The 23,868-nt window shown below is 54.6% G+C and overlaps 1 protein-coding gene across 5 annotated transcripts in view; it reads left to right on the top strand.

The window, feature by feature from the left end:
• The window catches only part of PTPRU (protein tyrosine phosphatase receptor type U), a 56,534-nt gene that overhangs the window by 18,856 nt on the left and 13,810 nt on the right, over nucleotides 1-23,868 (top strand). For 2 of the 5 annotated variants that reach the window (XM_030290267.4, XM_072917873.1), the window contains exons 3-24: nucleotides 2,351-2,622; nucleotides 2,692-2,773; nucleotides 3,432-3,547; nucleotides 3,722-3,896; nucleotides 4,828-5,121; nucleotides 5,691-5,999; nucleotides 9,412-9,521; nucleotides 9,835-10,036; nucleotides 10,882-10,984; nucleotides 11,095-11,368; nucleotides 12,979-13,015; nucleotides 13,532-13,670; nucleotides 15,381-15,410; nucleotides 16,328-16,485; nucleotides 18,684-18,874; nucleotides 20,066-20,138; nucleotides 20,266-20,342; nucleotides 21,075-21,092; nucleotides 21,873-21,909; nucleotides 22,218-22,315; nucleotides 22,407-22,523; nucleotides 23,108-23,262. In XM_030290267.4, the coding sequence (XP_030146127.2) occupies nucleotides 2,351-2,622; nucleotides 2,692-2,773; nucleotides 3,432-3,547; nucleotides 3,722-3,896; nucleotides 4,828-5,121; nucleotides 5,691-5,999; nucleotides 9,412-9,521; nucleotides 9,835-10,036; nucleotides 10,882-10,984; nucleotides 11,095-11,368; nucleotides 12,979-13,015; nucleotides 13,532-13,670; nucleotides 15,381-15,410; nucleotides 16,328-16,485; nucleotides 18,684-18,874; nucleotides 20,066-20,138; nucleotides 20,266-20,342; nucleotides 21,075-21,092; nucleotides 21,873-21,909; nucleotides 22,218-22,315; nucleotides 22,407-22,523; nucleotides 23,108-23,262 (3,067 nt within the window). The remainder of the gene's footprint in view (nucleotides 1-2,350; nucleotides 2,623-2,691; nucleotides 2,774-3,431; nucleotides 3,548-3,721; nucleotides 3,897-4,827; nucleotides 5,122-5,690; nucleotides 6,000-9,411; nucleotides 9,522-9,834; nucleotides 10,037-10,881; nucleotides 10,985-11,094; nucleotides 11,369-12,978; nucleotides 13,016-13,531; nucleotides 13,671-15,380; nucleotides 15,411-16,327; nucleotides 16,486-18,683; nucleotides 18,875-20,065; nucleotides 20,139-20,265; nucleotides 20,343-21,074; nucleotides 21,093-21,872; nucleotides 21,910-22,217; nucleotides 22,316-22,406; nucleotides 22,524-23,107; nucleotides 23,263-23,868) is intronic. The other 3 variants (XM_030290269.4, XM_030290268.4, XM_030290270.4) reach the window with 3 other exon arrangements.

Raw genomic sequence — 23,868 nt, 5'->3', positions numbered from 1 at the left:
ACCCAACCCACACCCTGGGCTTCAGGCTAATGCCAGATATTTACAGCAGAGGAGGATAAAATTAGCACAAAATCGAGTGGCTGGAACCTGCTTTTTCCAATGCTGCAACACCAGGAAGAAAAATAAGAGGGGAAAATAGTGTGTGTGGGAAGCTCTGCCTGACGAGGGATGCTCAGGTGCATCCCTGCTCTCATGTGACCTTACGGGCATTCTCTGTCTTTTAAAATAGCTCATCAGTGGCTTAATTTTAGTCTTGGCCTCTTTATTTGGGTCCTGTGGCTTTTTGTTTGTAAAGGGAGGGCAGTGGAAGGGCCTGTGTGTGTTAACAAGAGCCCATTCATTAATGAGGTGGCTTTTGGGAGATATCCCTTGGCATGGGGTGGGTCAGTGGTCTCTCTCCACTCGGCTGTTGCCTGGACCAAATGGGGCTGATCTCATTAGAGCAGAAATAATTTTGCTGGGGGAAATGAGAAGAGAAAAAAGGGAAGAATGGACATAGTGCCTTCCCCTTGGTGGGTGAAACGAGCTGTGCTGGACTCCAAGGAAATAAATTGTCATCGTTTTATTTCACCCTGAGTAGCCACCCCAAGGGGATGGCAGGGCCAGGCAGCCATGCAGGTCAGTGGTGTGGGGAAAATTTCCCTTTTAGGGATTCTTTCCCTTGTCCCAGCTCCTGTCCCTGAAGGATACACTAGGGGATGCATCTGGTACTGGCACAGTGTCACCTCAGCTGGTGCTGTGACCCCCTGGGTGTTTTGGGGTCCCCCCAGGTGCAGGTCCCAAACTCCAGGGCAATAGATGGGTGCCCCCTGTGATCCCAAATGCTGCATGGGCATGGATGGGTGCCCCCTGCAATCCCACGTGTTGTAGGGGGATGGATGGATGCCCCCTGCAATTCCCCTTCATCTTTCTTTGGCTTTTCTTGGAGCTGCTCAGTGGGAGTTGAGGGGAGGAAAGTGCCTGAGTTTAGAATTAATTGATAATGAAGCACTGACTGTCAGGAAAACAATGGTAGGCTTGAATAAATGGCCCAGCTTTGTTACTTACAGCTTGTGCTGGTATTAAAATGGAGATTAATAATCCCCTTGCCTTTGGTGAGGGGGAGGATTTGGTGGGGCAGCTTCCCATCCATCCTGTATGCCAGCCCCATGGCTGTGATGGACAGCTCTGGGAGCTGCGACGAAGGGCTGGGATTTCTGCATCCCCCCTGCCTCCAGACTGCCTGGCTTGGAGCGTGCAGGACAGGGAGCGATGCTGCCTTTGGGATCCCCTTTGTCACCCTGCCTGCCCTATAAGTATGGCTCACAGCTGTGCTGCATCTCCTAGTTTTGCTGCTGGTGATGTTGGGCGGTGGGAGGTGGGATCCCAGCGGCTGCTGCTGGTGGGGCAGGTTTGGGAATGACATCCCAGGCACCTCTGAGAGCTGGGATGCTGCTGCTGCTCCTTAAGCCAGTGAGGATTTTCCTCTGCGGGTGCCTGCTGAGTGCAGTTTAAGTGTGGTGACAACTGTGTGGTAAATGATACGAGGAGCTGGGAATGGAGTTAAACAGCTGGGGCCCAGCTGGGGAGGGGATTGATGCAGCCAAAGTTGTGAGAGTTTAAAGGAGGGTGACATCGGAGCCTCTCCTGACCCTGGGCCCTGGGGAGGCAGCAGCTCTGATCCTCCCGGGACGCAGCAGCTCTGATACTCCCCTCTTCATCCAGCAGCCAGGTCCCACTGCAGTGTCCTGCTGCTGCCCAGAAGGCATCTGCTCCTGACTCCATCCCAAGTCCCTCCTGTGCACATCCTCATGGACTGTCATGGACCAGTGCCCTGGGGCAGATGGGCATTTTGTGGTCCCATATCCTCCACCTTCTCTGTCCCTGCTGGCAAAGCTCAGGCGAGGTGGAACAGGGAGATTAGAATCATAGAATCTCCTTAGTTGGGGAGGGCCCACAAGGATCATCCACTCCAACCCCGTCCCTGTACAGACACCCCAACAATGCCATCCTGGGCATCCATGGCAGCGCTGTCCAAAGACTCCTGGAGCTCTGGCAGCCTTGGGGCCGTGCCCGTTCCCTGGGCAGCCTGGGCAGTGCCAGCACCTCTGGGGGAAGAACCTTTCCGTGAGCTCCAGCCTGCCCTGCCCTGGCCCAGCTCCAGCCGTGCCCTGGTGCTGTCTCTGTCCCAGAGCAGGGATGGGAGCTGCCCCTCGGGAGGAGCTGCAGGTCCCTGAGCTCTGCCCTCAGTGTGCCCTGCTCCATCTGCACACACCAAGCGCCCTCAGCCACCCCCTGTATGGCCCCTCCAGACCCTCCACCATCCTCGGAGTTAACTCTGTTCTCTCCCCCTTCTCCCCTGCTGCCTCAGGCTCCTACCTGATGGTGAACTCCTCTCAGCACACCCCGGGCCAGAAAGCTCACCTGCTCTTCCAGGCGCTGAGTGAGAACGACACCCACTGCCTCCAGTTTAGCTACTTCATGTTCAGCCGGGATGGCCACAGCCCCGGCACCCTCAGCGCCTACGTCTGGGTCACCGGGGGCCTGGTGGGCAGCGCCGTCTGGAACGCGTCCGGCTCGCACGGCCGCCAGTGGCACCAGGCAGAGCTGGCAGTCAGCCTGTTCTGGCCCAGCGAGTATCAGGTGAGGCCCAGCAGCCCCCGGCCCCAGCCCGGACCCCCTGGCCACGGGTGACCCCTGTTTGTGCCGCAGGTGCTCTTCGAGGCGGTGGTTTCCAGCGAGCGCAGGGGGTACCTGGGCCTGGATGACATTTTGCTCCTGAATTATCCATGCTGTGAGTACCATGGGATGGGACCTGAGCAGGGGTTGCGTCTGGGCTGGGCAGCAGGGCTTGGAGCTGGTGTCCATTGGAACAGTCCTGGGGAGAGCAGAAGGCCTAATGCTGGCGTGCAGCCTGGTGGCACCTGTGTGTCCTGATGTTACCTGGGCTGGTGGAGCTCCATCTCCTGGGCACCTCTGAGGCTCCTTTTTCGCATCTTTTTTGCTGCTTTTTGTTTTTATAAAACCTTGGAAAAGCACAGATTGAACACAAGGCCTGAGTGTCCCCATCAAGAGGGGCCACCCAGGCTGGTGGGGGTCCAAAATCCCAGACTGTCCCAAGACATTGGCTCTTGGGGTCACCTCCTATTTCTTCTAGGCTGGGCAGGAGATCTGCCCCCACTATCCCATACTCTGCACCTGGCACCAGCATTGTGGAGTGCTGGAGAGGAAGGCTTATCCCTCCCTGAGACACTGGCTGGTTCTCTGAAGTCAGGAATACATACCTCACTTGGAGCCAGGCTGTGAGGGTGGGCATCAAGCCTGTCCAGAGCTCAGCTCAGCTGTGGCATCTTGGGTGGGTTTTTGGGCGGGAAGCGATTTTTGTGGCAGTGCTGCCATGGTTCTCCTTGGAGCTCAGGTCCTTCCTCACCTCTTGCTTTCTCCCTCGGCAGCGAAAGCGCCTCATTTCTCCCGCCTGGGTGATGTGGAGGTGAATGCGGGACAAAACGCCACCTTCCAGTGTGTGGCCGCTGGCAAGGCTGCTGAGGCTGAGCGCTTCCTCATGCAGGTGAGGAATGGTGGTGGTGAAACTGCCACAGCCAACCCCACACGTGGCTTTGCTGTGGGAGAAAACTCTGCTGGACTTGGTGGGAGAAGGGTGATCCCCCTGCTTTTAATTAGACACCATTTGGGGACACCCCTGTTGGCTCTGGAGGTGACTCTGTGTGTGTCCCGTGGGCAGAGGCAGAATGGCGAGGTGGTCCCTGCTGCCTCGGTGAAGCACATCAGCCACCGGCGCTTCCTGGCCACGTTCCAGCTGGACGCGGTGTCCAAGGAGGAGCAGGACCTGTACCGCTGCGTCACCCAGTCCACCCATGGCGCCGGCGTCTCCAACTTCGCCGAGCTCATCGTCAAAGGTGGGTGAGCTGCACTTGCCCCCACTGGGCCCCTCCTGCTCCGCTGTGTGCAGAGGAAGGTGGGATGCCTGGAACACTGGGATTGCAGTTTCTCACTGTGGAAGAGTTGCTAAACATGGACTGTGCAGCATAAAACCAGAAACTGCCTTTCCTGGTGGCTTTAGAGCATTTATTTTTGATTGCAGTAGGTGGGAATTAATTAATTATGGTGAAACTGTGTGACACCATGCTGGGCCTGTGTGACTTATAAAAATAATTAAGGTTTGATCAGATGAAACCCTGTTGTGGCTGTTAAAGCCTTCTGAAAATGATGGAGGGCACAGGCACACACTAACGTTTGAAGACTGGATGGTGCCTTCCTGTCCTTGGGTAACTCCCATGTCCTCTGGGTGGGGAATCTGAGTTTGTTCTGTGCTCTGGAGCATGAATCCCAGAATGGTTTGGGTTGGAAGGGACCTTAAAACTCATCCAGTTCCATCCCCTGCCATGAGCAGGGACACATTCCACTTGACCAGGTTGCTCAGAGCCTGGCCTTGGACACTTCCTGGAATGGGGTAGCCACATCTTCTCTGGGCAACCTGTCCCAGGGCCTCCCCACCCTCACAGGGAAGAATCTTTTCCTAACACCTGATCTAAACCTACTCTCTGTCAGTGTGAGGCCATTTTCCCCTGTCCTGTCACTACATGATCTTGTAAAAAGTCCCTCTCCATCTCTTTTCAGTAGCCCCTTTCAGATACTGGAAGGCCACATTAGACGCCCCAAAGGTTCTCTTCTCCAGCCTGATTGTGGTGCGTTGGTGTGGGAAGATACACTGGAAATGTGTTGACTACAGCCTGTAAACAATAAAATAAAACCGTGGTATCTGTGGTTGTGCCATCACTGGCCTGGCTTTAGGGATGCTCCACCTGCCCCTTCTGTGCTCTCTTCCAGAGCCCCCCACCCCCATCGCTCCCCCCCAGCTGCTCCGGGCTGGCTCCACCTACCTCATCATCCAGCTCAACACCAACTCCATCATTGGTGACGGCCCCATTGTGCGCAAGGAGATCGAGTACCGCATGACCTCAGGGCCCTGGTCAGAGGTCCACGCTGTCAACATGCAGACCTACAAGCTCTGGCACCTGGACCCCGACACTGAGTACGAGATCAGCGTCCTGCTCACCCGGCCCGGTGAGGGGGGCACCGGCAAACCAGGGCCGCCCCTCATCAGCCGCACCAAGTGCGCAGGTGGGCCCCATGGCATCCGTCTGGACAGCTCTCCTGGCACCCCGAGCCCTCCCCCTTCCTGTGGTGAGGAGAGGAGCTAACCCAAGGCACCTCTGTGTGTCTGTGTGTGTGTGCTGTTGGCAGAGGTGCTGCCTCGTTGACTTCTCCCATTTACTCAAATTAGAGCTGATTAAATTCCCTCCCACTAAAGGCACTTGGTCCCTCTTGTCTCAAGAGTCTGACTTGGGCAGGATGACAGCACAAGGGTCAGTGTGGTGCGGGCACCTTTCTGTGGGTAGCTGGGGCTGCTTGTGGGGCTGGTACCCTGCTTCACCTCTACAGGGAAGGATGAGCCTGGGGCACAAGCCTGCAGGATTGATGGCTGAGAGATGTCCCCAGTGGTGTTCCCAGCCCTGTCTGCAGGGCAGCAGCATTCTGTGCTGGAGCTGGTCCCAGTTTTGCAGTCAGGGTTGCTCTCTGTTCTCATCCCTTTTGTCCATAGGGACAAAAGGGTTTTTCCCTGGTAAGACACATACATCCATGAGATGTTTGCCTTCTTGCTTACCTCCCCTCATCTCTCTTTCCCACAGAGCCCATGCGAGCTCCCAAAGGCCTGGCTTTTTCTGAAATCCAGTCCAGACAGCTGACGTTGCAGTGGGAGCCACTGGGCTACAACCTGACCCGCTGCCACACCTACACCATGTCCCTGTGCTATCGCTACTTCGTGGGCAGTGGCCACAACCAGACCTTCCAGGAGTGTGTGAAGATGGAGCGGAACACCAACCGCTACACCATCAAAAATCTGCTGCCCTACAAGAACATCCACGTCAAGCTCATCCTCTCCAACCCTGAAGGGCGCAAGGAGGGCAAGGAGGCGATATTCCAGACAGATGAGGATGGTGAGTCTGCTCGGGGAGGTGCCTCATCCCCAAAATTGGAGCTCTGTAGCTGGTGAGCCACTGGGGCTTTTCCTGTGGCATGGTGTGCATCCCTGGCTCCTGGCTCATGGGCATGATGGGGATATCTCCTGAGCCAAGGGGGAGGTGAAAAGGATCTCATAGCCCCAGCGGTGTGCAACAGGAGGTGAGAAAAAGGGGCAGTGATGGTGTTTGGGGAAGGGAGATACCTGGGGGGCTGGGAGGCTCAGGGATGGGGATCCAAGGGACATCCCCTGGATGAAGATGTCACTGTGGACACACTGCCCTCATCCTTGGAGTGGAATTTTACCCATGGCTGGTCCAGTGGAGGGTGTGGGAGTTGGCTCATACCCAGCTTCTCTCAGCACGTAAGTCACTCACCTGTTAATTGGAACCAAAGCCTGGCAGCCATAACAGCAATTAAATCAATGAATGCTTTGCACTCAAGTAACATCTTTTATCTGCTTGGTTTCGAAGGGTTGGGCACTGCTGTATTTCTGGGAAAGTGCTGTTTATCAGGGCAGGTGCAGCTTTTCTTGGCTTCTCTGGTGCTCTTCCTCGGTGAAGTTTGTTCTCGGCTGAGTTTGGGTTTGTGCAGAGAGCTTTGCAGTGATAAGGTCCCAGTTTCTGGCAGCAGCTTTGCTCTTGTTTTCCCCCTGTTCTGGCTGTGCCCTGTTCTGAGTTCCCTGTTGCCTGAGTGGGAGGACATCCTTGATGGACGCTCCAGCATTGCTCCAGGACTTTTTGTTTTTGGAATCTCTTGCTCTGGTGAACTCTTCCCTGAGGATCTGCTCAAGCTGAGGCTGCTGGAGAGGTCTCCCAGGTCTGGCTTCACCTGCCCCTCACCCTGACGGCAGCTCACCATCAGCAGTGCCTGAGTCACTCTGGGCTTTGGAGATCCAGGGGATATGGAAGGAGCTAGAGGACAGAGCTGGCTCTGTGTGTCCAGTGCCACCCATCAGTGACAGGCCACATCCAGGGCTGGCCTCTTCCACTGCTGGATGTGGCTGGAGCATCCCTGGCTCTCATGGAGTCATCTGTTAAGCAAGAACGGGATTAATCTCCAAAGCACTTTTTAGCATAAAAACCCAGCAATTAAAGTGAAAGAACTGGTAATTGCAAAGGATTGAGCTGCCTTCAGAGCCCTGGAGGACCCCTGAGGAGAAGCCTGCCATGGAATTCCCCTACACAGGACTTGCCATTACATGTGTAAAGCTCACTCCTGTCTCCCAGGCTGCAAAGCAAAACCTGAAGAGCTGGAGAGGAGTTGAAAGCATCTCCAGGTCCTTTTTCGTCTTCAAAACCTACTTCCTCTGTACACCAACGCTTTCCACATCTCCAGCCCTCAGCTTGCCCCAGTGGGGGCACCCAGCTCCACCCTGCCAGCGGTTTATTTTCCAGCTATAATTGCTCCAGTTGTTCTCACTAGGCTGTGACTGCTCCAGCTGTTTGCTTATGGAATATTAAAAAGGAGCTCCAGATGTCTTTTTGCTATACTATAATCACTCCAGCTGCTTTTTCCTGTGTCTCAATTAACTGGGGCTGCTGGCTTCCCCATGCATTCAACTTGAGGCTGTGTATACCTTCGGTCTTATGGCGATGGATCTATGGATATCCTCCTACGGATATATGGCAGATACTCCTCACGTGTCTGGCCCAGCCTGCCTAGGAGGATGATGAGGGTTTGAGCTCCTAGAACTGTAGGATGAACAGCTGCCCCTGCAAGTAAACCAAGGTGCCGAAAGCTTGTTAATGATAGGACTCCTAATGGTGGTTTGTTTGGCACAAGGCCAGTTTTGACAGCAGCATCCCCTGGGGCTGCTGTTGGTGGGGTACAAAGGTGCACCTCTGCATCCTGAGTGGTAAACCCTGGTTTTGGGCTGGAAAATGCGATTAACTGGGCCAAACCAAGGCTGTTGTTTACAGTATCCTTCTTGGATAGTTGTGCTGGGCTTGTGGGCAGGACACTGAGGGAAGTGTACTGCATCCATAGGTTGTCCAGCTGGTGTTTCAGTGCCCCCCAGGGATCCAGGTGACCCACAACTGGAGGCTTCATTTTGTGTGTGCATGAAATGATGAAACTCAATCCCAGGGACCTGTGGAAATATCCGGCATGTGATGGTGTTGCAGGGAGCCACTTCTCCCAGGTGCAGGCAGGGTGCATGTGATGCAAGCCAGGATAAATACATATAATTCCATAAATAAATATGTGTTCAAATATGGATAGCAGAGGGGTATATGTACACCTAGGAGCTTTTCTGTGGATCCTCTGCCTCTCTCAACTGGGATGGAAGTGCGATATCTGTACTTGAATACATGTATGTGTATGCATATTTATATTAATAGATAGATATTATAATAATAGGTATTATAATAAGATAATACATAAATTATCCTATAGACAATGGCAATGATGCAACATATAGTAATAGAAAATAAGATGTAATTGTCTATATCACGCAAGCTATATATAATCATAAAAAATAACATATAATTATATATAGTGTAGGTTCTGTGTATTGAAACCGAATCTCTGTAGGTGCACACTTTACTGCCCCACAGGTTTCCGTAATTCTTCCCAAATTTAATAAGCGCCTATGTACACGTGTAGGACACAGTGCCTCTGATTAAATTTACTTGTAAATCAGGTAGAAATGGCACGTTTGCATGGTGGGAAGCGTGGGAGGTGATCCCTCTCTCCCAGTCCCATAATTACACCCAAAGAAAAGCTGTGAAAAACACCAATCAGAGAGAAGAGCTGTCCCCTGCAAGGTTTGGGAGTGGCGGATGCTGCCAGTGCCTCCCCAAGCCATTGCCTTTCATTGCTGACCCCTCGGGTGGGAAATCCATCATAAAGGATTGGATATTGATCCCAGCGCCGCTGATTGCTGTCAGTGATTACAGTTATTATTGTGGTGGTGTTAATTGGAGGGGAGGCCGGGCCACGTCAAGCCCATATGCTTGTGAGGATGTTGCTGCTTGCTAGCAGTGTCTCCATGGGATGCTAATAGCACCGGGGGGGAATTGAGTTGTGGGGGAAAAGGGAATTTATTTCTTTTTCTCATGCTGGAAAGCTCAGGCACCCTGTGCTGCTGCTGGTGCCTGGGCTGAGGTGCTGGAGGTGGTACCTGTGGGGTTTGTGCTGGTGTGGGGACCTCCCCCTCCCGTGGCAAAGTATTACCAGCAGGTCCAGGAGCATCAATGCCTTGGATGTCTCCCTGGGGAGCCACCAATCCTGTCTGGTGGCACATGCATGAGATGACACGGCAAAGGGAGTGTGGTGGCTTAGTCACAGGGCACAACTGCCACAGTCACCCAGGGGGGTTTCCTGGAGGACTTTTCCTTACAGACTGGTTTCCAGTTGCATCCAAACACAACTCCTTTCCTTCCCCAGTGCCTGGTGGCATCGCCTCTGAGTCCCTCACCTTCACCCCGCTGGAGGACATGATATTCCTGAAGTGGGAGGAACCAGTGGAGCCAAACGGCCTCATTACACAGTACGAGGTACATCCTGGCTGGTGTGGCACCTGGGGTGCGTGGGGACACGGGAGGGTCCTGTTGAGGGTGTGTTAGAGGGGTCTGGGACAACCTCTGCTGTCAGCCACAAGGATTAGAGGCAGCTGCTGCTACTTCTGAGCCCTTTGGCTTTTCCAGTGAACCTCTGCTTTTGTTTCATCTCAAAAAGTCCCTGGCTGCCTCCAGGCTACCTTGTGAACATACCCTCCTCTGAATTTATTGTTTTAATCCTTTCTCCACCTGAATCTGGGCTCTGTTCCTCTCCCACTGCCACGAGTGATGCTGTGCCCTGTCTCTGCAGATCAGCTACCAGAGCATTGAGTCCTCAGACCCTGCGGTGAATGTTCCGGGCCCACGGCGCACGGTGTCCAAGCTGCGCAATGAGACCTACCATGTGTTCTCCAACCTCCACCCCGGCACCACCTACCTGTTCTCGGTGCGGGCCCGCACCGGCAAGGGCTTTGGCCAGACGGCGCTCACCGAGATCACCACCAACATCTCTGGTAGGTTCCCCCACTCCATTCCTGCTGCTGGGGCTTCTCCTTCACTCAGGTGTCCTATAGTGTGGTGTGGAGCCTCTGGCTCACTCCTGTGGTTTTGGTGACTGGCAGTATTTTGGTGGCTGAATACTGCCATATAAAGATGCTCTTGGTGGTGGCAGCTGTGCTGTGAGCCCTCAGGCAGTCCCCAGACTGGTGGGTCCCTGTCTGGGGAGCCTGGCCAGCCCAGTGCTGGTGGTTAGTACTGTCTGAACTCTCAGTGTACGAGCAAGGGATTAATTTGGCTTCGTTAATAAGTTGTGCAGTGCTTGGGGTTCCTTGCTCATGTTCATGGCGTTGCATTAACTGCAGCAAATGGGCCTGATCTGTGTGTGAGTGGGGGCACTGGGACAAAGCAGCTCAAGCTGGACCCCAGTGGCTGCCAGCAATGGTTTGGGGACCACAAGGCTATGCCAGGCTTGATGGGAGTCCCCCACCTTGGTCTGGGGGTGCCACTGGGCTGGCTCTGTGTGCTTCTGCCCTGGGGTGGGGGAAGCTCACACTGTGCCAGTGGTTCTGAGTGGTGCTGTTTTAGGGCACATCTCAAGACTGGATCATTTGGGTCCTGCTGAGCTTGGATCCCACTCTTGGTTTCTTCCCCTCTGCCAGTCTGGTGTTGGTAACCTCCCTTGTGCACACCCAAGGGTCGTCTCTCAACTCTTGTTCAAGACATGGGGAGGTTTTTTACTTTATTTGTAGTAATTCTTATTACACCAGTGGGTGATGCCTTGACCTGGGCAAAGCTGCTCATGCCTCAGTTTCCCCCTAAGCCAGGGGAGCCCCGGGACTCACCCCAGTTCCCATTGCAGCTCCCACCTTTGACTACGGGGACATGCCATCACCACTGAGCGAGTCAGAGAGCACCATCACGGTGCTACTGCGGCCGGCACAGGGCAGAGGGGCTCCCATCAGGTAGGTTGGGGCTGCAGGAGGGCAAGACCCCAAAATGGGGTGGCACAGCAGAGTCCAAGGAAGGGTAAGACCATTCTTCCCAAAACTAACTCATGCCTGACCCTCACCAGCACCTATCAGGTAATTGTGGAAGAGGACCGGCCCAAAAAGCTGAAGCGAGAGCTGGGGGGGCAGGAGTGCTTCCCAGTGCCGCTCACCTTCGATGATGCCATGTCCCGTGGCTCCGTGCACTACTTTGGGGCAGAGCTGCCCGCCAGCAGCCTCACCGAGGCCAAGCCCTTCACTGTGGGGGACAACCACACCTACAGTGGCTACTGGAACCCACCGCTGGAGCCCAAGAAGGCCTATCTCATCTACTTTCAGGCCATGAGCAACCTCAAAGGGGTGAGTAGCCCTGGCACCCTGCTCCAGCCAGGGGCTGGACCAGATAAGGGCAGGCTGGGGTCTGGGGGTTGGTAAAAATGGGACTACTTTTAGATCACCCTCTCCTGGGTCACCCTCTGGGTTCACCCCTGATGTCCTGCCAGGGGGCAGTTGGTGCTCCAGGCCACCCTTGTGGTGTGTGGAGATGATGGGTGGGTGTCCTGCTCCAACACCCCTGGGTGGTGCCTGTCCCCATCCCTTTGCCAATGCTGGGGGTGAAGTAGTCTAATTTCCCCCATCCACTGCAGTACCATCCAGGACACCAACAAGCACCAGTGCAGGGGAGCCCCTGTTCCTGGGGCTGCGCCTGGATTGGAGAAGGACTGTTTGGGCAGCCAGAGCTGTGTGTTGTTGTTGGGCCCCAGTACTGGCAGGATGTTCAGTCCCAGCTCCAGAGAGCTTCTGGAAGCTCTGGGGCTGCCCCTCCCTCCCTGCTGCTGCCATTTCCCTCTGTGGAGCTGCACCCCCTGTATCCCCTGGGCTGATTCCTTCAAGTCACCAGCAGGACCACCGGGACCCTGTGGGGACCCTTCTTGGCATCATCTGCTCCAGCAGCTCCTGTCCGACCTGCGGGAGCATCCTCATCCTGCACATCTCTGTCCTGCTGGAAAGTGGTTACCGAGGCCTTTTCTTTGCTCCGGGGTCGTTCGCGCCTCGCTTCTTCGTTGTCATTAGAGCCGAGAGGGACAAGGAGAGTCCTGGCTCTGGCTCACTTGGCACCGCTGGATAATAACTGGTGTCTGATGCTGTGTTACATCTTTCCTGCTGGGAGGTAATGGATTTATATCAGCTGCCGTCAGATGTTGGAAAAACGCTGGATTGTAGCTGGGGTTTTTAATGTTTTTTGCGCCAGATGAAGCAAGAAGCAGGAGAAGGAAAAACTGGAGATCCCAGGGGAGAGCAGTGCTGTAGCTGGCCCTGCCCTGGACATGTGGCATGGGGAGGTCTTGGGCCAAGGGTGGATGGAGCACATTGGTGTCTGGTGTCTTGAGAGACTGGAGGATGCTTGGAGAAGACAATACTGGCAAAGTAGTGCTTTTTATTTTGCAACAGAAGTTGGATGCATGGAAAAATGGAATATTTTAGCTGAACCCATCCCTAAATTGCAAATGTTAAAGCTGTTGGAGACTTAAGCTGGAACTTCATGGCAACCTTGGCAGCAGGTGCAGAGCACCAGGACTGGGGCTTGAAACTTTGATGGAAGATAAGCCCATGAAGCTCTTGATGACAACCTGGGAGTTTGTCAGCTGTAGCTGGTGGCGCATGTGGCTTGGCTGCATCTGCTGGGTTCTCCACACTCTTGAGCTTCACCATCCCCTCCGTGCCAGGAGTGGTGGCTCCAGCTAAACCTGGGAATGCTGGGGACAGATCATCCAGCAGCATCTCTTGGGATGTGGGTGCCCAGGAGCTCTTTGGGTGCTGCAGCACAAATCACCCATGGACCCCCACAATTTGGGGGCTGAAGCACCAGTGGACCAGCCCTGTGCCCACCCAGCCTCTCTTGGGTGACAGTGGGGACCAGAGCTGCTGGGATGCTCATCCAGCACTGACCCCCCTTTTTACCTCCGTAGGAAACTCGGCTGAACTGTGTCCGGATTGCTCGCAAAGGTGAGCCCTCCCTTTCCCTTGATCCCACCGAGGCTGTGGCTCCACCCCATGGCTGCTCCGGCTGCCGGGGCTCTGCTGGTGGATCAGTACTGGCAGTGGCTGGGCTGCATGGGATGGTTTATTCCACCTCCACCCCACACTTTTGTTTCCCACGCTCTTTGGCATCTGGGTTTTTTCCCGTGGTTGAATTTTCCTTCTTAATGCTGTTACCATAGTGGAGGTGGGGCTGCAATGGTGGTGCTGGATGCTGAAGCCAGGGATGGATGATCTTAGTGGGGTGTGATGAAAGGTGCACAGAGGGACTGTCCCACCCCACTGGAACTGAGGGAGGGACATGTCCATAGTCATAGTGGGGCACTGCAGAGCCCTGTAGCATCTTGGTGAAATCATTTGTGTTCGTGGAGAAACAAGCATCCCATGGGACGAATCTCAGTGTTTTCATGCGTGATGTTGCCAATCCCCCTGGAGTGGAGTGTGGTCCACCCACCCCTCCTGCCTGTCCCTGTCCCCCGGCAGCTGCCTGCAAAGAGAGCAAGCGTCCCCTGGAGGTGTCCCAGCACTCGGAGGAGATGGGCCTGATCCTGGGGATCTGTGCTGGAGGGCTCATCATCCTGATTATCCTGCTGGGAGCCATCATCATTGCCATTCGGAAGGGGTAAGGAGACCTGGGCTGGTGGCTAGTGCTTCATCTGTCCCTCCCTCCCTCCCTCCCTCCCTCCCTCCCTCCCTCCCTTCCAGCACTAACTGGAGTTACTGGTAGGGATTCAGCTGTGCTGAGCAGGCTCCAGATGTTCCCTCAAGCTGTGTCTCCATGTGTCTGTGCATCCCACTGGGCACAGAGTCCCCCCTGCTCTGTGATACCAGGCATGGTAGGGGACATTGGGGACTGAGCAGCAAAATCCTGGGGATGTCCTTACCCACTCTGCAGCTTTGTTTCACTGTCCCTCTTCCTCATATTTTTTTGGTATTTTGCTTCTTTTCCTGCTGGTTCTTGGCTTTGTGCTGCTCTGGTGATCCTGCATGGATGGAAATGCTTCTGGCCTTTGCCTGAGCCCTGCACTGGTCCTGAGCCCGCCTGTCCCCATCGCACCAGCTCTTCCCTGGCAACAGCAGCCATGGGACCCCAGGGTGTGCAGCCCTGCACCCCCAGCCCAAAATGACAAAAAGCAGCTTAATATACACAGAGATGTTGCCTCTGGGCTTCCCTGTTGCCTTGGCCAGGCCAGCAGGGGCACATCCAGCATGGATGTGGCTGTGGCCATTGTGGTGGGCTTGCACTGGGGGAGCTCATGGGGTGGAAGGGAGGAGGGTGCGGGCTTTTCGGGACACTCATCCCCAAGAGCGCTGGGGATGTAGCTGCTGCTTTTCACGTGGATGCAACGCCCTGGAAAAGTTGCTTGTTCTGTGCAGGGCTCGAGGCAGCGCCAGGCTGCAGAGGCTCTCAGAGCTTGGATAAAGGACAGCAATTAAACACGGGGCTTGGGAGGATGGAGCAAAGTACGTGAACAGCCAGAGGGAGAGAAAAACAGCAGGGCAGAGCCTCAGCCCCCATAAATCTGCAAAGCTCTTTATGGCTCCGTGCACCCTGGAAGGATCCTTGCGGATTTACATTGCTGGAAGAGTGGGGCTGCAGCATCCCTGCAGACTTTGAGGTGTGGGGCTGGCTCATGGCTCCATTGGCTCCTTCCCTGATGGAGCAGATGCCAGCAGTGCTGATGTGTTTTGGGGAGTGATGCTGTGGGTGGGAAGCTATGAGTGTGGCTGCTGCATTCCCATTGCCAGTGCTGCAGGACAGAAGGAGGAGGAGGAGCAGCTCTGCTTCAGCATCCCAGGATGAACCTGTTGAAGGATAAACCAGAGCCACAAATTAGATCTGGTACTGAGAGGCTTTTTGGGGCTGTTGGGAAGCTGGGCTCATAAATCTTCTCCAGTGCTTTGCTATTGGAGAAACACTGATGTGGTGGAATGGAAATGCAGTTTGGACTATATTTGTCTCCAGTAAATGGTGCACTGGGAATGTGACATCACAATGCCATCTTCCCCTCTGGGCCCCTAACTAGCAGCCATGGAGAAATCCCTACATTGGGACATCTTTGTTGTTCACTCTTAAAAATTATGGAATAACCGCTTGGGTGCTGGGGACACCCACCACAAGTGTGGTCATGCTGAGAGTTCGTGCTTATGCTCTCCTGCCAGGATCCTGGCTCCTGCCTGGAGTAAATAACCCATGGGTGCCACAGGGGAGCCTGATTCCTTTATGGCGCATTGAATTTTCTGGCAGCTGACTTGCCCTGTAACCTCCCTTCTCAATACTGGAGAAAAGCTGCTTATGCAATTTCTGCTGTTCTCTTTGCACGCTTGCCAGGAGGAACTACTATTCTTACTCCTATTACCCGTAAGTAATTGTCATTCTCCTGCTTTACCCTCCTCCCGGCCACCCCTCTCACCCTACTGCTCCAACCAGTCCTTATCTCTGCCAAGTGTATTTTAAGGGTCACTTTGGATCAGGGAAAATAATGCTGCTGAGCTTGTTAGAGACAGAAGGCAGTGTATAGGGGAAGGGTCAGCAACTTGGAGTTGAATTCTGGATTTTAACAGTGCCTTGCAGTGTTCCAGCCCCACCACAATGCCAACATGGGTTCAGATTTTCTGTTCATCCTTATGGCTTAATCGCTGCTGTGGCTTCAGAGCCTGATGCTGCCTCTCAAAAACATTCATTCAAGTTTCTTTGCCTAAATGACTTGAATTTGGGGTGGGAGGTTCTGTCCCAGTGAGAACTCCTGGGATTTCCCAGCATGTTCATTAACTGCCTAAAGAGACCCTGCACGGGGGGAAAAGCATCCACAGTGGATGGATTTGGCCCCTGACATAGATTTAAAATCACTGAATGATTTGGCTTGGAAGGGACCTTTAAAGCTTATCTTATTCCAACCCTTGCCATGGGCAGGGGCAACTTCCACTAGACCAGAGGGTCATGTCTGGAGAAACAGAGCTGGGGAAGGCTGGGGCAGATCCCTGTGATGGGAGATGGCTGCAGAGAGCATTTGACTGCACAAGGAGCATATCTGGCTGTTCAAGGGCAAGGGACAGGAGGGGGACATTGAGGCTGAGCAGCTGGAGTTGCTGCAGCCAGCAAGGAGTGCTGCATGTGTGGCTGTGACTGGCTTAGGACAGCAGAGCACCAAAGCATGATGACCACACTGCTGCAAATAATCTGTTCTGCTCCCAGAATAATCCGAGCCCAGGAGCTTTGAGGGGACTTTAGAGCACCTGATGGTGAGCCCTGCACACTTCTGCTCTTCCCCACTGCAGGAAACCTGTGAATATGACCAAAGCCACCATAAACTACAGGCATGAGAAGACGCACATGATGAGTGCCATCGACAGGAGCTTCACCGACCAGAGCACCCTGCAGGAGGACGAGCGCCTGGGGCTGTCCTTCATGGACACCCATGGCTACGGAAACCGAGGTGAGGGTGAGAGCTTGGCATCCTCTGATCTCCTTCCACAGCTGTGGAAACAGAGGTGAGGGTGGTAACCCATCATCCCCCTGCTCCCATCCCACAGCTGTCGCAGCCAAGGTAAGGATAGGGACCCTGGCATCCCCCTGCTTCCTTCCAGCTGTAAAGGTGCCCAATAACCACAAAATATCATAAAAACAGCCTGCCAGAGTGCAAGGAGTGTTTGGACTATGCTATCAGGCACAGGGTGGGGTTGTTGCAGAGTTTGTGCAGGGCCAAGAGTTGGACTTGGGGGTCTCTGTGGATTCCTTTCAGCTCAGAATATTCTGTGATTCTCTTGAAGGCTTGGTGTTACATCTGTTTTGGTCTGATGTGTGTAGAATAGCAGGCTCTTCCCTGCCCTGTGTAAATCTCCAAGGGCATGGATTTCATTGGTGTTGGAGCTTTTGCCACCATCCAGGCTGTGCTGAAGGGGAAGCTCTTGTGGGGATCTGAGTCTCTATATTCTCATGTATATTCTCTGGGCTTGTGGCTGGGCAGGTTGAGCCCACCTGTGGGATCAGAATCTGGCTGCAGCCCCCTGGAACTGGGTGAATCCCACCTCCTGGCTTATGCAGAGGTTGGAAGCTTTCCCCCAGCCGCCCCTGCACAGCCTGGGCACTGAAGGATTAAAGAGCCCCTGTGCTCACATCAGAGGGAGACTGATAACTTCATACCCACTGGAGGATGTCTCCATGCTGATTTAGTTGTAAAATAACTCTTTGGCTGCCCCAGTTTCAGCCATATGCTAATAACATCTGTTACAGTAGCTGCAAGATGCCGCCTGCACGCAGCTCTTCCGCACTGGCTGTGGGACTAATGCGCTTCCTGCCATTGTCTCATGGCTCATTAAAGCCCAGAGGGCAAACTTTTCCTCCTCTTAATACATCGAGCTAGGTTAGGTGTATTTTTTCTTTGGCAGCAGCCGAACTCTCAAAGGCTGCTGGGGCTGAGCTGGGGATCTTGGGCTGCCTGCCATGGCTGGGACAGTCTCTATTGCGTGTAAACATCTGTAATTAATGGAGGGAAATTAATGACTTGGTGTCTGGTTGGTGGCTGTTCCCCCACCACCCCCACTTCAGTTTCTGTTCATTTAAAAGAAAGTCACTAATCCTCATGGAAACCCCATGAGGTCCCTCAGCTGTGTGGCTGTGGCAGCAACTTGCAAGTGCCAGCAATTAATTAATTCTTCTTTAATCCCAGCAGCTGATGAGCCCATTGGTCAGGTCGTGGGATGTGGAGGCACTCTCCTGGGTTATCCTGCTTGTTCCCACTGCCAGAGGGCAGGGATGGATGGGATATTGGGAAGGAATTCTTCCCTCTGAGGGTACTGAGGCCCTGGCACAGGGTGCCCAGAGAAGCTGTGGCTGCCCCTGGATCTCTGGAAGTGTCCAAGGCCAAGTTGGACAGGGCTGTAGCACCCTGGGACAGTGGGAGGTGTCCCTGCCCATGGCAGGGGGTAGCACTGGATGGGCATTAAGTTCCCTTCCAACCCAAACCATTCCATGGGTCCCTGCCTGCCCATCTCTGGGAGTAGCAGAGCATCAGGCTTTCTGCAAACCCAGATTTTGGGATCTGGTGTGAGAACTTGCCCTGACAAACACAGGTGAGGTCTTAGCCTGGGTCTGCTAGTAATGACACAGGAAAGGCATAAACGGGTAAATACTGCACAGGCTCTCCATCAAACAGCAGCAGGCTCCATTTGTGGCAGTGTGAGGAATCCAGTGCCGGTCTCTAGCAGTGAGGAAAATGAACTGTTAAGCTGTGCTGGAGACTTTGGCAAGGTGATTTTTCAACTCAGGATCTTGTGTGAATATTTGGGTATGGAGCTCTTGCTTGTCTGCATGGGAGCTCATTGTTCCAGCCGAGGGGAAATGAGGCTATTATCCTCTTATGGCCTTGCCCAGTGATTTCTAATAGACCTGCTGAGATCCTAAAAGGCTGTACTGGACATTTTTGGCTTTGTGGTGTAGGAAGAGCTGCAGAGAGCATGAGAGGGTGGGAGTGGGATTGAGGGCTGGTCCCTTGGTGGTCCCCAGAGAGGGCCTGCAGCAGCCACATCTCCCGGGTATGTTTTCCCCACCCCTCTGTGGGTGTGAGGAGGTGATGGGGATGCAGCCAAAGGTTTTGCTGCCCTGATAGCTCCTGGCTGTCGCTCCCTTGTGCAGGTGACCAGCGCAGCAGTGTGGTCAATGAGTCCAGCAGCCTCCTGGGGGGCTCCCCGCGGCGGCAGTGTGGCCGCAAGGGCTCCCCGTACCACACGGGGCAGCTGCACCCGGCCGTGCGCGTGGCCGACCTCCTGCAGCACATCAACCAGATGAAGACGGCGGAAGGCTATGGCTTCAAGCAGGAGTATGAGGTAGGGACAGCTTGTGCCAGCATCTTGAGGGGAGTGGGAGGTAGGATGGATGGGGGGACACAGATAGGATCCGTGTGCAAGGAGAGGATGCTCTAGGTGTGGAGCTCTGGATAGGAACTGGAGCTCACAGCTCTGGGCTGGCGTTGTCGGCATGGGGAGTGTCCCTGAGTAGGGATTGAATGGCTGGTGCTGGCAGCTCTGGTTATTTCTCAGCTTGAGCTGGTCCCTGCGATGAGCCAAGCCAGGCTGGCCAGCCCTGTCCGCAGTGCGTCATCCCAGCTCTCCTGCAAGGGTCAGGGCTGCTCCTTCCTTTCCCTTTCCTTCCCCTGGGCATCACCATGTCACCGTCTACTCTCCGACACACTCGGCCTGTGATAAGCATGACCATAGCCTAAGAACAAGCAAATCCTCTGCAATCTGGCGGCTCCAAGACCAGCTGGGGAGAGGATGCTGGAGAGGGTGATGGCAGGGGAGGGATTTCTTTCCCAAGAGCTGTTGGCAGCATCATGTCCATCCCAGCTTGCCGGGTCAGAGCACTCGTAACAGAGTAGGTTATTTCACAAGCCTCTGCCTCAGCACAGCAGTGAGGTCATTTCCTGACTCCTCAGTGTCCCACAGGTCTGGAGATTGAAATTTCCCAGTGAAATTACTGTTTAATGCTCAGCTGTTTCAGGAGCAGGAGCTCTCCCCTCCCCTTTCACACATTGGACATACCAGGGCTTGTGATAATCATTAGTGCTCCTTGAAAAGCTGCTGTATGTTCTTGGAACTAGTCATTTGAAAGCACTCAGATATTATGGGAGGGGAGAAAACATGTAATTTCCTTCCACTTTCCACCTCTTATGCCAGTCTATGAATGTCACTGTTATTACACACAAACCTGTTCTGTGCTGGGGAGAGAAAGGAGCTGGGAAGGTTTAGGAATAAAAAAAAAACCTACAACCAACCCTAGAAAAAGAATAAAACCAAAACAAAACAGGCAGCCTGTAATTTGCTGGAAAATTGACTGTTTTATGGATGTAACAGGAGTGTGTAGCTGGCAGTGTGCTGTGGAGGTGGAGATGAGGCTGCAGGAGCCAGGTGTTGGGGTGGAGGGACCACCCTATCTGTCCTGCTCTCCAGGGAGCTTTTGGGGCTGGGGAGACCCCAGAGTCCCGCCCTCAGCTCGAGATGTCCATCCTTTCCTTACAGAGTTTCTTTGAAGGCTGGGATGCTTCAAAGAAGAAAGACAAGACCAAAGGGAGACAGGATCATGTGTCCACATGTGAGTGCCTTTAGCAAAGGCTTAGACACACCAAACACCTTCAGAATCCCATGTTCCACAGATTCCTGGGCCAGAGTGATTGCCCAGGGTGCCCAGGCACTAATGATTCCTTGTCCCCTTTCCCCAGATGACCGTCACCGTGTGAAGTTGCACCCACTGCTGGGTGACCCCAACTCTGACTACATCAACGCCAACTACATCGACGTAAGTGGGGACAGGGCCTGTGTCCTTGGGGCTCTGGGCTGCAATACGAGCTTCCTGTGGCCTCTCAGGGTCTGTCTGCAGCATTTGGAGGACTTTGGACAGCCCAGGGTGGGCTGGTCAGTGCATCCCTGGAACACATCATAAAGGATCTGCCTGATTTATTTGTGTTCATCAGCAGTTTCTGCTTGTTGCATCTCTCTCTACTCTGCTCTGTCCCTCCTTTTCATTGCCTCTCTGCTTTTCTATCCTCTTCCCCCTCACCTGTTCATGTGGCCGTGGATCTCCCTCTCCCTGGGTGGGGGATACAGAGGTTGAGAGTACCAAGGGACCATCTGGGGCTCAACCTGGAGTACCCCTTGGTCCTGCTGGTGGGTGTGAATCTGGGCAGAGCCCAGCCCTGGTGTCCTCTGAGAGCAGTGTCCCCAAGAGCGATGTCCTCTGTCACCTCCAGCGATGCTGAGACCAGAGCGGCTGCAGGAAGGCTCCAGTGTCTCCTGGAAGCAGCAGCAAATTCCACTTTTCTCTGCTGCCCAGTGCGTGTTGTCTGTCAGTGGTGGCCTGATCCCAGTGCCCAAGCAGTGTCCCTCAGCCTGTCCCTGTCCCCTGTGTCCTTTCTGCCCTGTTTCTCCATAGCCCGCTCCAGGGCAGCTGCTCTAACCCCTCTCTGCTCTGTGCCTCACTAATGTCTCTGATCTTTTTCTCTCAAACCTCTGTCCCAATGGGATCGTTAAGATTCGGATTAACCGAGAAGTAAGTAGACTCTTCCCCCTCTCCTCCCTTCTCTGCTCCCATCTTCTGCCAGGCCTCACCCTGGGCAGTGTGTCTAAATACCATCAGGGAGAGGCAGGCTGGGAACATGTCTCCATAAACCTGGGAATGTCTAGAGAATGGGAAAGCAAGGTCTGTGTGGCACTGGGGCATGGAAAGCAGGGCCCCTGGGCTCTGAGAAGGAGTTGAATTTGGCCCACAAAAATCCCCTGTGAAAAGACCCACAGGGGATGGAGAAGCCACTGTCACCTCCATGCATGTGGTGTGGTCTAACTCTGCTGGACCCACGGGCAGGGCGTGGGACACTGTGTCCACAGTCCCTCTGGCAGCAGCCTGGCTGGAATGTGCTCTTTGGCGTGTCCTTGTTAAGGGCTGAGCAGCGGGGATGGAGGAGGGGAGTGGGGCTGTCTCAGTACCCGCTGGCTGCTGTGCAATGCGGGGGTCATTGGTGGGGCTCTCCTGGCAGCGATGTGGTGGCAGCAGGAGCGGAGCTTGTGGATCCCTCAAGGTGTTGAGAAAGGATTTTGTAGACCAGGGCTGTGGGTTGGGCATTACATGAGCCTCTTGTGGGATGCAGGAAATGCACCGTCCCAGGACAGGTTCTACTGAGTATGGGATGGCTGCTGAACCTCCTCCTCCTCCTGCAGTGGCCTTGCAGGACCTGGCCCAGTGGCTCTGGGGAATTTCTACCAATTGGGTGACTGGGAAATGTCTAAGGGTCTGTGCCTCAGCTTGGGATTGATGTCTCTGCTTCCCTTGCAGGGCTACCACAGGTCCAACCATTTCATAGCCACACAAGGTGAGTTGTGCCCTGCCCTCTCAGCTAATGGCTCCTCGCCTCCTGTGTAGCAGCCAGATTTTATTCCTGGTGGGATTAAACCTTGCAGGAGCAGGAAAGGAGGGGAGGGGGCCAATATGGAGATGCTCCTACCCCTCCTGCCTCCCTTTGGCACTGCACAGCCCTAGGGAAAAGGGCTCTGAGATGCTGTGGAGCATCTCTGAGTTTGTGCCTCAGAAGCAGGAGGGGAGACATGGTGGCATTGGGCCATTGCTGGGTTCTGGTGGTGGTGCCTATCCATCCATGGGGGCTTTTACTGTGTCCCACAGGGCCCAAGCAGGACATGGTGTACGACTTCTGGCGCATGGTGTGGCAGGAGCACTGTTCCAGCATCGTGATGATCACCAAGCTGGTGGAGGTGGGCCGGGTAAGCGTCCCTGTTCTCATGCCATGCCATCCCATCCCTGCTGGAAGCCACTTCTGCAGAGCCAAACCCCCATCCTGTGCTCTCCTTGCAGGTGAAATGCTCCAAGTACTGGCCGGATGACTCTGAGATGTACGGGGACATCAAGATCACGCTGGTGGAGTCGGAGACATTGGCTGAGTACGCTGTGCGCACCTTCGCCCTTGAGAGGGTACGGCCCTGCCCCTGCCTGCCCCTGCCTCGGGGACAGAGCCCCGCCTCGGGCACCTCTCGCGCTCCACAGCTTGGCACTTACCAGTGTCCTGTTCGTGTAACCCAATATGGGCTCACCAGTTGCTCCTTCCTTTTGCCTTTTCCCTGGCTCTGCACCCTGTGCCAGGTGACTGGCTCAGTCCCACCTTCGTTTGGACAGTCAGTGAGTGTTTAATTTTCCTGTGAGTGAAGGATGCATTCCCATCCTCTGGGCTGGAGGTGCTGTAGACATCACTCTGCAGTGTGGTAACTGGAGATGGAGCCAGTGCAATTTATCCCTTAGTCTCCAGGAATGTCAAATTAATTTCTGGGTATAGGGCAGGGAGGCCTGAGGCTGCTGCCACCTCTTTCTTTTTCTCCTTGGTGGTTTTTAACCCTCTTGCAGCCAAGAGGAGCAAGCTGTGGGGCTGCTCAAGCATATGACTGCTTGGGTCTGGGGCAGACTGTGTGGTCCATCTGCCTGGATGCTGAGCTGGCAGAATCATGGATTCCTGAGAAAATCAAGTATTTGAGTGACCTTGCCCTCTCACCCTTCCCTTGCAGCGGGGTTACTCGGCCCGGCACGAGGTGAAGCAGTTCCACTTCATGTCGTGGCCCGAGCACGGTGTCCCCTACCACGCCACTGGGCTGCTGGCCTTCATCCGCAGGGTGAAGGCGTCCACACCGCCCGATGCCGGCCCCATCGTCATCCACTGCAGGTGGGGGCAGGGCACGTGGGATGGCTGGGGGTGGAGGGGACCTTAAAGCTCATCCCCTGGCCCACTCATGGTCCAAAACACCTTCCACTAGTCCAGCTTCCTCCAACCTGTGTCCAGCCTGGCCTTGACGTCCCTCTGCGATGGCATCTGTCTGTGAAGTGTCACCACTGGGCTGGTGGCAGCAGGGATGAGGGTCTGGGGTTGGTCCAGGGGGATGAGCAGGGAGCAGCACTGTTTTGGGGCTGCCCTAGCCTGTTACTGGTGACACAGCTGTGTCCCAGTGGGCAAAGGTGAAATGGCAATGGGCAGCTTGACCACAGCTGATGGTCAGGACGGGGGTCTGGCTGAAAGGAGAGGCAGGGGGACAGCAGTCCAGCCCCGTTCCCAGGTTTAACCACAGGGCTGTCCCTGCAGGGCTCAGCCACGGCCGCTGGAGCTGGGAGGACACGAGTGACACGTCTGAGTAGCTTTGGTGGCTCTCTGTGCCCTGAGCAGGCATTCCCACATGATGGGCTAATGGCTTTTCCTCCACTGGGCAAACCAGGAGGAGCTGATGAATGGGAGGGATTTTTAAATTTTTTATTTGATTTCTCCCTGTCAACTGCC

This window comes from Taeniopygia guttata, chromosome 23, assembly GCF_048771995.1.
Source record: "Taeniopygia guttata chromosome 23, bTaeGut7.mat, whole genome shotgun sequence".
NCBI classification, from domain to species: domain Eukaryota; kingdom Metazoa; phylum Chordata; class Aves; order Passeriformes; family Estrildidae; genus Taeniopygia; species Taeniopygia guttata.
This window is presented reverse-complemented; position numbering and strand designations above follow the sequence as displayed.